The sequence below is a fragment of the Neopelma chrysocephalum genome, unplaced genomic scaffold (assembly GCF_003984885.1).
Source record: "Neopelma chrysocephalum unplaced genomic scaffold, ASM398488v2 Primary Assembly neopelma1_61b, whole genome shotgun sequence".
Taxonomy (NCBI): Eukaryota; Metazoa; Chordata; class Aves; order Passeriformes; family Pipridae; genus Neopelma; species Neopelma chrysocephalum.
In genome coordinates this window covers 5418972-5432727 of record NW_020897717.1, presented here as the reverse complement: position 1 = coordinate 5432727, position 13756 = coordinate 5418972, and the positions used below count along the sequence as shown (strand labels likewise).

Sequence of the window (13756 nt, the reverse complement as noted above, 5' to 3'; positions counted from 1 at the left end):
ATAATGGTGCTATACAACTCCTTAAAAAAACAAGTGGCTTTCCTCATTATTACAGTGTTATTACTCTATTATAGCTCTACTAAGAGCTATATGAAAATGGTGTCACAACACACTTAAGGGAAAAGTTTGACTTTCAGAAGATTATACACCTGTCTCTCCATTTGTAAAGTCTAAGCTCAAAACTCATTAAGTGAAAACATAATCTAGATGTTGAAGAGTTTACCTGCTAATATGGAAGTTTGGCATGAGGTTTAACATAGTGTTTCAAGGTCTATCTGTGGAAGAAATGCTGTAGTAACTGATGACTTACTGTGTTGGCTTTGCTGTTACTAAAAACTGCCTGAAAGAATGAAGTGACCTATGTTGCATTTTGTAACACCTTGCTACTCCCTAGGGAGAATCCTAGGGTTACCCAAGGGTCTGTGGTCACCATGGAATGTAGTACACAGGGGACAGGCCTCCTACTCAAATTGCAGGGTCCTACTCAAATTGATGGGGTCCAATTTCTGTGCTGGCATATAACTGAGCAATTCCTGAAGTCAGAGAATGTGTGCTCACTTAATTAATAATTTGATCAACTCTCTTTGCAGACCTACCAACTATAAACATAAACATATTGTTATGAGGTTAGCTTATAGGCTTTTTCAGGCTTTCATTTAATTAAATTGAGTGTAATGATTTGTTTTGCTTTTGCTCCTTTGTTTCTAAGACTCAGCCCATTAGATGTTCTGAAGTAAATTCTTTCAACACTGAAAAATGGCATAAGTCCCTAAGCTATATATCTTGGTCAAAGCACATTATTCTTGATCAAAGAGCACTTCTGTGTCAGAGTATAGAAGAGTGTTTATAGAGTTCTACAATGTTTTTCAGCAGAATTTTTGTAGTACCTGTACTTCATTTTTGCATTATTTATGCCTTGTAAAATAAGAATATGGTCAGTTAGGTCATGGCTCATTACAGTAACATGGAAATGTGAAAGTTTATCAGGGAAAATTGATTGTTAATATTTCAGGTCACTTTGGAAACTAAATTATACTCTTGTCACTTTTGTATCCTCCCTTAACACAACCCACTGAAACATTGATTTCTTGAGAAGGCTACCTACCCTTGGATTGACTGTACAAAATGATCCAAAGCAGTAATACTAGCATGTACTAATATAATAAAGGCTGTTTTGTTTCTCAGAAAGACCATGCATACTTCAAATTCAAGGCTGGTTCATTAGCTGGGCATACACTGGCATTGTACCAGCTGAAGATCTAGCCCGTTGTATTTAGTGCTCATGAAAAGTGCAAGATAACAGCTATGGTTCTTGAAACCTGTTCAGGCAAAACCAGCCATGAGCAATGGTAGTATAAGTTTTCTTGTGTTGCCCTATGAATGTATGTCAAACTTGACCTGGAAGGACCTGGAGGATGTTTGTGCTTGTTTAATCCTTGGCCTTTCACAAAAAAAATATTTTCCTTCAGTAGCAATGATAGCATTTGCCTTAACTCCTACAGTCTAAATTCATATGGAATGTAGATCCGTAAATAGATGTCTGAGATTGGTTCATCTTTGTGCAGCATTCTCACTTAAAGAACTTGTTACAAATCCTTTCTCACATGAGATGAAAACAAGGCTTAGGGATGTAGGGAGATTTTGGGCACCTGCTGCAGTATTGTTGCCAGACTTTTGAAAATTGCACACTTAGCGCTGGTTGAAAATACCCCTGGAGAAAGAATAAAGGCTCCTTCAATATGGTGACCTAATGATTTCATTTAAGTTTATGAAGGTTGCATGGTTACTATTTGCCAGTACATGAAATTCTAAGTACTAAGATAACTGTTCTGTTAGACAAAGATGGTCCAAAGCCTTCAAACTTAACTGTGCATGCAGTTATTATTTCTGCTTGTACCCAATTAATATCTCCTGGCAGTACAGATCAGACACTTTTCTAGTAATTTGGTTAACTGTTGAATGGCGAAGCTACTGCAACCAAAAAGGTATTGTCTTTGTTTAGTTAATTTGATGGGGAAAAAACCAAACAACAAACCACAAACCAGACACAAGAAATCCAAGCTATAGACACCACTTCTGCACACAATCAAAATCCCCTAAAGAAAGTCCGCTTTATTTATCTTGAGCATTACATAAGGGTGCATAGGGCAGTTACTGAAACTTCTATGTTCTATATCAAATACTTGAGGAAGATAAGCAATATTAGTAACCAGTGTTAATCTACGGGTTTTTACCTTCTCTACCCATGATACAGCTGTAAAAATCAAAACAAACCAACCAATCAAACAAACCCAAAATAATGGTGAAATCCCATGGAAAAAAACCACGCAAAATCCCCCAAGCCAACTAGTTTCCTCACTTCATCTATAGACAAGGTGAAATTAGGATATTGGGATTGACTAAATAGAAATACAAGACTACAACTGGGATATGGTTGACTATATCTGTAAGCTATTCTGAATACTGAAGAAAAACAGTTATTTAATTGAACTAAGTATTTACCTGGACATGGCTCTTTAAAATCTTTCTTTCTCTATATAGTTTCTTGTTTGTGAAGCAAGTAAATATGCAAGCACTCCAGATTTATTCTTACATATTGAAATGGTACAGTTCAAATATCATCGAATATTCTTTTTCTATGCTTCTCAGAATGAGTGCTCATTTAAATCAGATATTATGAAAACAGGATGACTAATCCTAAATTCAGGTGTACTACCACTCAGACTAGGCAGATTGCTAGTTGATCATGCTAAGATGCTCCCTTATCCATTATTGGATCTGAAAAAGAGGAGGATTAAGAATTATCTGACTTCTCAGTTAATGTGCAAATCATCTAAAAGCTCAGCTTAAAAAGGTCTTAGAAAGCCAAACAGCACTAAAATAATAATAACGTCTTAAGAATTTTTAATAATATAGATGTGCCATATCACATTTTTAGAGTGAAAATAGAGTTTTGTGGTTTCTATCTCAGATGGCCTTTTATCTCTCTCTTCCTGTTTTTGTAATTACATATGAAACTCCTATAACTATACTTTTAATTAAAATTTTTTTATTGCAATCAGAAGTTGTCACTTGGGACAAACTCACACTGCTGGAACTCAATAACAATTATAATACTTTCAGGAAATAGTAGAAAATAATTTGATAAGTGTCTTTGGAAATAAACAATTATCTATTTACTTTTAACAAAGCATAAGGTGGGGAAGGAAAGGAGTATCTCAGGAAATATATTTGTGTAATGTATCTATGATCTTCGCAGGGGTTTTGTCAGTGATACTTATTTCTAGTATCTTTCTCTGCCCTTGGTTATGATGAAAAAACCCTTCATTGAAAAGACTGAAACACTATTTTTCTGTATTTTCAAGGGACAGGAGACTCTGTGAACCAGAAGGCATCTCTTAATGTTCCATCTTTGCATTTTTAGGCTAGTTCTGCTGTTTGCTATAGTAATATTTGTTTTATCATTTCTATCACTCCAATATGTATACTTGCCTTTAGAAATCTGTGAAAAGTATTTAAAAAGAAAAGAGAAAATGCTAGTATTTCAAAACCCTATTATAATGCATTTTCAAATATGTCAGACACATCTTTGTTAAAATTAAACCAAGGATTGGTTTTGAGCGAATAGCCCTATATCCTTACAGATGCTGTGGATGGATGCATCTAAGCTGCTTATTATATTGATGGGTTTTGCTGCTCTGCAGCAAATGAAAACAGGCAGCTGCTTCCTCCATCAAAGCAAAAAGCAGCCTGAGTTTTTATTAAACGAGTGTTCATTTCTTCTATTGCCAAAATTCTTACACAAAACAAAAGAGCAGTTTTAGCACATTATTGCTTAACTAGACATGAACAACTGACAGCAAGTGATAAGCCTGTCTGCTTTTCACAACTGGTAATCATTTTTGGAATAGATGTTTTAATATAGTTGAATATAAAATTTTGTAATTTACATCTACAATGGTACATAAATTTATAGATCCAGTTTTTTTGCAGGAGAATGAAGGCTATAATCACAAAAGGTTTGTTCCAGTGTTGTTTAATTTTTAATAACTATTTGAAAACTAGGTAAAAAAACCATGCACACACAACACAAATTCATTCATTTGAAAAAGATGTTAAAGACAATCATACAAGTAGATTCGTACAGTTCTCCGATTTTTCTTATGGAAGGGATATGCGTACATTTACAGCTTTGACTTGTTACTGTATTTCCACATCACTTCCACCGAGCTTCTTAAGTTTGCACTCTAAAAGAAATTTGCAGATTGCAGACCATCATGTTTCCCTCTTAGTCATGAATAATAATGAGAATGAAAGTGAGAGATACAGTGCTGAGGCCATTTTGCTGAGGCTGAAGATCTCAGCCGGTGCTTATACATATTTTTCAATGATCTGAATATCATGAATTCTGCTTTAGATTGGAAGAGAGACAAGAATTTCTACAAAATGTATGTGCATAGGGAAAAAATGGTGAGACTTGTTTCTCTTTATATTCTCTTCTATTTTTTTCTGGTGTTCTTGTACCTTTTCAAACTCACTTATAGCCTTCCCACTGTGGAAAAGTAAGCTAGCCATTCTCCCTGCCTCAAATTACTCCTCTTCACTGGACTTAAAAGGTGGTTTGCCATCTGCAAAAGCCAGGTGCAGTAAGGCATAGATATAAGATGCTTCTGTAAAGGCCATTAAATACTTTTCTTGTTTTGCACTGTTTGCATTTACTGCTGAAGTTGCTCACTTGCAAATACTCGTGGGGTAAATTTCAGAATGCAGAGCCACAGATTAGACAATTGGACTTTCAAGACAGGTTAGCTCTTAAAATTGTTGGCATTTGAAGTTGCCAAATGTCCAGAAGGGCGCATTACTCTGTAGCTGTTGTCCTTTTGAAGATCTGCTCTCAAATTCAAATTTGTAGTCAATAATTTTGCAATTCCAGGCACACCATCTGTAATTAACTTGGCAACTCCTCTTTTATGCAATTCTGCTGTAGATGGGTGTAAACTTAAACTTCTTCGTGTGCTGCAAACAGAATGAAGTAACAAGATTTATTTTTTTCAGTGGGTGTTTTCCTTGCTTAGCAATTCCCTCTATTCCTTCATTTTGCTAAAGTGACCAGATTAACTTTAGATTATTATGGAAGTTATTTTCTATGAAAGGTTTCCACTCCTCTAGGCATGCATTTTATGCTATCTAAAAAATGAATATTTGTAGTATTAGTGCCTTATTACATGTGTTTATGTTTTTTAGATTCAATATGCTTTAGGTGGGATCTTAGGTAGCAGGAATTACTGATTATCCTTTCATCTGTGTCACATTTTGTATGCTGTGTGAACGAGTGAATGAAAATAAAATCTTTACTCCCTGGCTATACTGAGGAACATTTTCTTATCATAAAATTGTATTGAAAAGAGGCTTAATGTATGGAGTTTGAGGGGAGTTTAGAGTTAGAAGTATTTTTGGCATTATCCATGCCAAATAACTACAGCAGTGCAATTATGTACAGGTAGTCTTTACTCAAGCAATTACTCAAATTAGAACGCCCATGTTATATGTTACTAGCAAGATGTATTTGGCAGACATTCACTGTGTATCCACTTTGTATGTAGTCTTAATTGTCCTATTCATAATTTCATGTTTTCTCTTTGATTTGCAAGTGAAGTTTAGTGCTCCACTGACAGAAGGCTTCATAATATTTGTTAGAGTTTAAGTTTGAAGTTTAACTCCAAAGTGTAAGTTGAACCTTGATTTTGACCTGCTCTCTTACTTCTCCAGAAACTTCAGCGGGTGGACAATGCTTCTTGCTGTGCATGCTGTGCATGGTGATCCACAGAAAAACTAAGTGGGATCAAATCATCAAACTTACCTTCCCATGTGATGTGGATATAGTCACATAGTCAGTAGAAAATAACATTCGATACTGTACAATTAGGGTTATGACAATGTTGCAGTAAGAATGGTAGAACCTTATTTTAAATTCCTAGTATTCCTTATGTTATATTCCTAGGATAGCCTTTTCCAGTAGACCAGTAACCCTTAGTTTTGGGAATTTTTCATCTACTCTAGTCTTTTAGGAGAAGAGATGGGGAATAATTACCTGTCTAGATCCTTACTTAATTTAACACCTCTGTGCAGCCCATTGCAGTGCCAAAGGTTTCTCTGCTCTCCACCAACAATTGTTGTCAGTAGAGATAAAAAGTACTTAGGGCAGAAAACAATTCATCATTACTCAGTGCAGTTGTTGGTACTACTTTTGAGACGTTATTGATCTCTTTACCTCAAACTGCTTTATTTCCTCTCACTTTGAGGAATATTAAAGCACATAAAGTGATTTCATGTAGTCAAGAATCAGGACATAGTAGAAAAGAAGATCTTTTTGAGTATATTCATATAGGCAAAATGACTGACTTTTCAAATTTAAATTGTCTTTGCTTAAGATATGATTTGTGCAAAATTTACTTGAGACTTCAAATGAATAAGAAGATACCTTATAGTTTAATAGTTCAAATAAAAGACAAAATTTGAATTTTGAGATCAGACATCTGTACATGTAGCTAGGTGAAGTGCTAGGGAAATATGAAAATGCTTTCAATTTGGCTCAGCTTGGAAAGGAACTTTTTAATCTCCTAGCGTGAGTTAAGTAGTTGTAGGACAGCTTATAACTCCTACTCAGAGCTTCAAGGGACAGCTCACCCGTCACGTCCAGTTGCCTCTATGTTTCCTGTGTGCAGTGCTGGCAGGTAGCAGATCAGAGTTCCACTAATCCTGCACTATCCCAGTTAAAGTACCTGTGGAGCTCCGCTGAGACATAATGACTCCAATAATCAAATGTCTTCTTTAAAAATACATGCCTCAAAATTCTTTTCTACTGACACCAGGTTCTTTTATAACTTCACATCAGATCTCAATATTTGTTATCCAAAGGTGTGACAGCATTCTTTAAAATAGGTGATAAAAAGCAACAGAGGAGAAACAATAATTTTATTATTTTTTTAATACTAGATAATTTATTTCTGGTAGACAATTTCCTGTACTATCATACAGGTTTCAGCATTTTTAGATTTGATGCAGAAGAAGCACAGTTTCGTGTTGCTTTGGACTAGTGGTGCTCCACCTGATGGTTAAAACAATACATCCTCAGGAGGCTGTCTATACATGGTTTAGAAGGACCTGACACTTTCCAATAGAAGCACTATGAGAGTAATAAAATCAACTAAAGTTATGTGTTACTAGCATTATTGTGATTTTTGTTAGTGTTGTTCCTCTATAGGAAAAGTTGGGATGTCTTTTTTTGGTTACATCATACCACAGGGTGTAAGAGTTGCTCAGGTTGTTTTGCTCGGTCTTCCCATATTTTCATTATATGTGTCTAAGTAACTTAATCTGTCTCTGTCTCTTTGTTTGGTTTCTAATGTGCCAACTTGGGACGATAGAAATTCATGATGCCATCAAGTTCTTGTGAGGTAGACTCCATTACTGTGGTGAGATTTTATGATATGGTGATAAGTGCTATAGAAATGCCTGCATTTTTTATGTCTCTTTGACGCACATGAAGCATTTCTCTATCCAGCATCATACAATTTAGTGACAACGTTCTTCTATCCCTTCTACTGTAATAAGTATGATAAAGCTGTCTGGAAGTAGACATCATCTCTCTGATGGCACATTTGTAGTGGATCCCCTACTCCATACTAGTGGTTAAAGGATACCTGCCAAGAGTTGAAATGTGGGTAGGCGTTGCTCTGTGAGTACTGTTTCTCTCCCTTGTCTTCAGACATGCCCCTTCTTGAGGCTCTCCTTTGAACAGCAATGCAGCTTAATTTTTTTATGTGGTCAATAGAGATTCCAGTGTTTTCTGGCAATTATTCTCTGTTTTCACGTTGTAATTATCAAGGTGATAAAGAGTTTTAAAACCTCCAGTAAATGATGCAAAATATTTATTTTTGCAAGAAAACCTCTTTTTTCTCTCTGTTTCCTCATACAGTGAGATTTTTTAGTCTCTCTGTCTAGGACTTGTATATTCATAGGCTTGTAAATATGAGCACCATTTGGGGGTCTTTTGATATTCTTTTGCCTATACATATGTAAATAATTTACTATCGTGTAAGTAGTTGCACATGCAAATAGGTACCAATGTTATGTATTTATAATCAAATTCGGAAATCAAAATGAAAATAATTTGATTTTAAATATGAAAGAATTATTTTCAGTGTGTTCACAGGAAACTTAATCCATATCCATATGTATGTGTTTGCAGGAAATACATTATGCTTTTCGCAACCTAGTGGTTGTTAATTCATAGGAATTACTGCATTTCTGCATTACAGAGGTATGTTTTCTAACAGAAGCAGAACTATCTTATACTTGCAACTTCAAAATGTAGGTCATTGTGTTGGCGAATGTAGGTCAGAGTGAAGGGGAAGAAGACAGAATGCAAACTCCTCCACATGGATCTTTAAGCTGATCCTTGTTTTGAAGGTAAAGAGGCTTATCTACCTGTTCAAGCACGAGAAGCTTTTCCTTTACTAAAATTAACACAGGTATTCTGGCTTCTGGCTTCTTGGCTTAGCTGGGTGCTTCCACACTTGAGACGTGTTTGTGAAAGACCCCCTGACTTCTGCTTCTTTAGCTGCCAGCTGCTTATATCATTGCAGAGGTGATACTTCCTTCCCTGTGGGGAAGGCAGCAGGGAGGAGAGATGTGTGCATTGCTGGCATCTGCCTAAAGAAAAGCATTGTCTTTCCAAAGGTGCTTTACCCTTCTCTCAGCACAGAGCTATCTGATTCACCTGCAGTTTCAACCGGTATCAACATTGTCATGGTAGCAGGGGAAAGAACAGTGACCCCTCATAAAAGATTCAGTGACACCATTCAAAGTGCCCTTTCAATAATAAGTGTAGAAAAGTGAGAGATGTTTGACTGAGGGTATTGAAAAGTCAGATGTTGAAGGATTTTGCTACAGTTGACAAGTATTTTTAAAATTCACTCAGGCTAAAAGTTGCTATCAAAGGGTTTCAGATTTTTATGTTTGTGGGTGTGGGGTTTTTTTTAATGTGAGATATAAGTATTTTAAATGGTATTAAATTAGCTGCGTCTTCACTAAATATTAAAAAAGCACTTTTATTGCTTGAGTATACAGCAGTCACTGCAAACTGAAACATTCTTTATATTATACACTAAAGTATTTAAACAGTTATTATATTTATTGCAAAATCTGTCATTTTAGCATATTTCAATGCTCAAAAGCATTGAAATGCTCAAAGGGAGATAGAAAACCCTGTACAATTCTTAGCATGTTTCACTAAAGAATGAGTAGTCTTGTGGGAATATTTTGTTTTCACCCTTAGCAAGCCTAAGCAAAATAGCACATTCACAAACACCTGATCAGCCTAAACTGACATAAACAGGATAAATACCAATATTGCATTTGTGGTTTTTTCATATATATGTATTATCACTCTATTTTGTTGTTCTTTGAGATCTTTGTAATACAAAACTTATAAGCAAAGTTTTGGACAAATCTTGTCTAGGCTTTTGCTTGATCTGCATGCAGGAAAGATATTAATAAATTTTCATTATTAATCACTATGAGTTCAGAATACTTACTAGATGGAAAGGAAGAATTATATTGATGATATTTACAATCAGGCTCTAAGTGATTTAAAGGAAGACAGTTTTTCTCACAAACTCTGCTTCTGTTAAAAATGTTGTGATGTTTTTAAAGTCTTGAGAACAAAAAAATTGTTAAAAATTATCTAAAGGATGCACATACATAGTAAGCTGCATGAAATTCAGTTGTCTAGAAGTATCTAAAGGATGCTCTACATGTCTGTTTTAAGTTTACTGAAACTGTTGAAATGTCTGTAGTTCATAATATTAAGTTTCTGTCTCATTAACTCATAGTGCTGTGTGTTGGGGGGGGGGAAGCTGACCCTGGATTTTACCTGTAGACAGACATGTAAACGTGTTTTTTCATTGCTGAGCAATAACAGATGAAAAACACACACAACCATAATTTGGCTGCATAGACCTTTGATTTATCCTCCTTTAACTTTGGGAACCTTTGCAGACCTAACTCAAGTGCCCGAGTACGAGTCTGTTTTCCCAGACTGCCTCCAGCAGTGGAGTCTGGTGAGTGCAGGAGAGCGTGCAAGGCACACAGGATCTGTGCTGCCCTCTCCGTGGCCCACGGCGCTTCAGTTAGATGTTCATGTCAGGTGGAAAACTGGTCTGATGAAACAGGGAGTTTCCTGACTGACTGATTTTGAAGAAGTAAATTTGCATGGGTGCCTAAATACTTGCTAATGATGATGACCAGTGTAAGTGTTATGATGGAAGCTTATAAAGTCATGAATAATTCAGATTAGGTGAAAAAAGTGAGATTGCTCCTTCTCTTCCAATAGGAGAACTAGGGGGATTTAAATGAAAATGACAGGGATGCAAGTACAAAACAAGAGAGAGGAGGTGTTTCTTTATACAGCAGGGTAAAACTGTGGAGCTTCCTGTTGCAGCTATGAAAAGTTTACCACGCTCCACAGAACAACTAGAAAAATCCTTCAGTGCCTATTAAACAGAACTTACCACTTGTATTTCCTCTTCTCCTCAAGAATTTCTTGAACCACAACTAGAAATCACACTGTTTTATCGCCCTAGTCCTGCATTTGTCTTTAGCATGTGCTGCTGGTCAGTATTCCTTACAGTCAGACTGTTGCCTGACTTAACAAAAACTAAGAGAAAAGGAGCTAAATAAAAATGAACTGGGAAGAAATGGAGTGACTGTAGTATGATTATATCTATAGCTAACGAAAAAGGAGAGGGCTCCTGTCCCCTGCTGGAAACAGGCTACAAGGCAGGATTGGCCTTGCATCTGGCCTGGTACGAACAGGTTGATGTTCATGTGAATGCCCAAATGAGTTGAATTTCATATGACTTTTAAAGTCCTTGAGTATTGCACATTTATGTGTAGATGTATGTGTGTTTATGCATATGTGCACGTATCTATAAATTTCTGATAATTAGTTGAGATGAAATCTATGAAATATTCAAATCTAATGCGTAAATCATAGGTCTTCTCTTTTTTTCTTTATTCCATGCTATTATGGCAGATTTAGAAAATGAAACAGTGGGTAGAAGTCTGCAAATGGTAATATGCATTCAAATATTATTTTAGACAAAAAAAAAATCTGTTCTAAGAAAGTGAATATCTTTGTTTTATAGGTCTCTGGCCATCTGAAGAAGTGTTGGCTTACTACTGCCTAAAGCATAATGAAATATTCAGGTACAGACATAAAAAGATATTTTCCAATCTGTTAGTTTTATTGTATCTGCATGGTAAAGATTGCTATGATTTAAGTCTTCAGATTAAATTTAAAATGTTCAAGGTGAAAGCATGTTGCTCTTAACAAAGAATTCTGAGCTGCCTTTGGGTACTAATATTGCACAGCAAGCTTTCTGCTATATGTCAAAGACTTTTGATTTCCACTCAAGGCGTTTTATTTCACTTTGATTTTTGGGAAACAAAAGTGAAGCTCCAATCGATCAGTACTGATTGTGAAGGTCAGGAAAAATAAGATATTCTTTAAACTGACATCTGTTGCAAAAGCAAGCAAAATATTACCTGAGAAAATACATAATAAGCACTGCATGTAGTAGTGGAGGAATTAGCACTGCATATAGTAATGGAGTGTTGTGAAATAGTTTTGAAACATCCTGCACTTTTATTTGAGTTTGGTTTTTTTTTTCACATTTTCTAAACTTTTAGAAGACAGCCATCAGGGCTCCAATAGGAACATCTAAAAATAAAATCCATCCTGCATCCTCTTTCTTTCCCCTTGGGTATACTGAGATTTGCACTTGGAAATCCTTGAAGTTCATTTTCCAGAGGATGAATGGGGTGCAGTGAAAGCCATTATAGCAATGCATTTGGAGGCATAAATTGTGTTCTGAGTGAGGGTGTAAGGCTAATACCAAGTAAACCAGCTTGGAGCGTACAAAGTCCCTCAGTTTGTGTACATATGGTGTTGGTAAAATAAGGAAGACCAAGCTGTAAGTCCCTGCCCCTTGTACCAAATAAGCAAGCATATCAACTTGCTTAGACTCCTGTCTGAAATCAAAGACTTGGCACCAAAGTGTGCCCTGGTTCGTAGAGTCTCATTCCTGCTCTGTCTATCAGCGGAATGAAACCCGGCCCATTAGAGAAGGCAGCCAATACATCTAACCTGGCAGCTGCTGCTCCTTCCTCTCAGTTCAGCTGGGCATTGCACTGTGTGACTTCTGCTGCCATAGTGGTGTCCCTGTAGCACTTTGCTGTCCAACTCCACGCAGTGGCTCCTGTGCTCTGTTTGTTCTCCGAGGCTCCTCACAGCAAACCTCCCTGTGCTGCTTATGCAAAGGGTGTTTTCCTAGCTTGGGTATGCAAGCCAGGACACTCGGAGACAGTAATCAGTCAAACTGCCAAGGAGTAAATGGGAAGTTTCACATCCTGATTTCTCAGAATTATGCCCTCTTGACAGTACTCTCAGAGTAGAGTTTCTTATTTTAATTCTCATTAATAAATGTCACTAAATATTGCTTGAGAGACAGATACAACTTTTAAAATTTACTATTAAGGGAACTTTGCACTAAAATAAATTATTTGTATGCATAAATATTTATGTGTATATGTGTGCCTCACATTAAATACTGTCTATGTTCATTTCAGTAAGCATGACTCTTATAAAGGATTAAGTCCCTTATAAGTCTAATATATGAAACCATATGTATATACTTTTAATATATAACACATTTGGTTTATGAAAATAAAAACTTATGTGAGAAAAACTTACAATCATTGTATTTAAACCACAAACTGCAAATTTCCCACATCTGTTTTTACATTCTCACTGGGTTTATGTACAGCTTGTTCCTCCAACCTATGTCCATCTTTTGTCTCATTTTGATTAAATAGGACAACTAGACTTTTTTCAAATAAAATTTGGGGTCTAAGAAAAATAAATCTATCCCATCCAGACAGTGAGCATTAGTACACAGTCATACAGCCTAGTCTGTTCGCCTCAGTGAACAAAATATCAGCATCTGTATACTGATGTAGCATCCTAGATGCTCTTCCTTGACATCAGTGTCAAGTGAGTAGTGAGGTGATACTTCCAGATAAAAATAGATTTTTGGATGTCAATATTTTGGGGGAGAAGAAGAAATGCACCAAAAAAATCCCAACCAAACCATTTAGCTGAAATTCCATTTTATGCCTGTCAGAAACGTCTCATTGGGAATGTTTCTGCCAGCTATAAGTTGCCACAGATTTTGCTATAAAGCAGTGTGTTCCTAAACTGTGGCTCTGCCTTGCCCCAGACGCTGCTTCACACAGTTTCGGTGTGGGGTCAGCATCGCTCCCTCCTCCCCTCTTGGGGCAGGCCATGGCTCTGGAGGACATTCTTTATGGCTCCCCCTGCAAGCTCCCATCCAGCACACTCTCTGCGCCAAATTATATTTCACATGCACGTCTTAATAACAGCACAGTATGGTCTAAGTTAAAAGCAGCCTTTTAGGCCATGTATTCAGCCCTTTGATCGGGCTCAGTTTAGGCTCTTGACACTAACTTCGTTTGGTTTTCTGTGGCTTAACCGTTTGCTGTTCCCATGGTTGTTCATAACAGTATTGTTTGTAGGTCACTTGCAGTTTTAAGTGCTAATTGAAGGATCGGATTTCTTCATGTGTAATTGTTTTGTGGCATACAGCTTTCTTTAAAACTTCTCTTTTTAATA

The 13756-nt window shown here is 36.4% G+C and overlaps 1 protein-coding gene across 2 annotated transcripts in view; it reads left to right on the top strand.

Moving 5' to 3' along the window:
* The window catches only part of CAMKMT (calmodulin-lysine N-methyltransferase), a 217984-nt gene that overhangs the window by 159905 nt on the left and 44323 nt on the right, over positions 1-13756 (top strand). For both annotated transcript variants that reach the window (XM_027681985.1, XM_027681986.1), the window contains exon 4: positions 11211-11271. In XM_027681985.1, coding sequence (XP_027537786.1) covers positions 11211-11271 — 61 coding nt within the window. The remainder of the gene's footprint in view (positions 1-11210; positions 11272-13756) is intronic.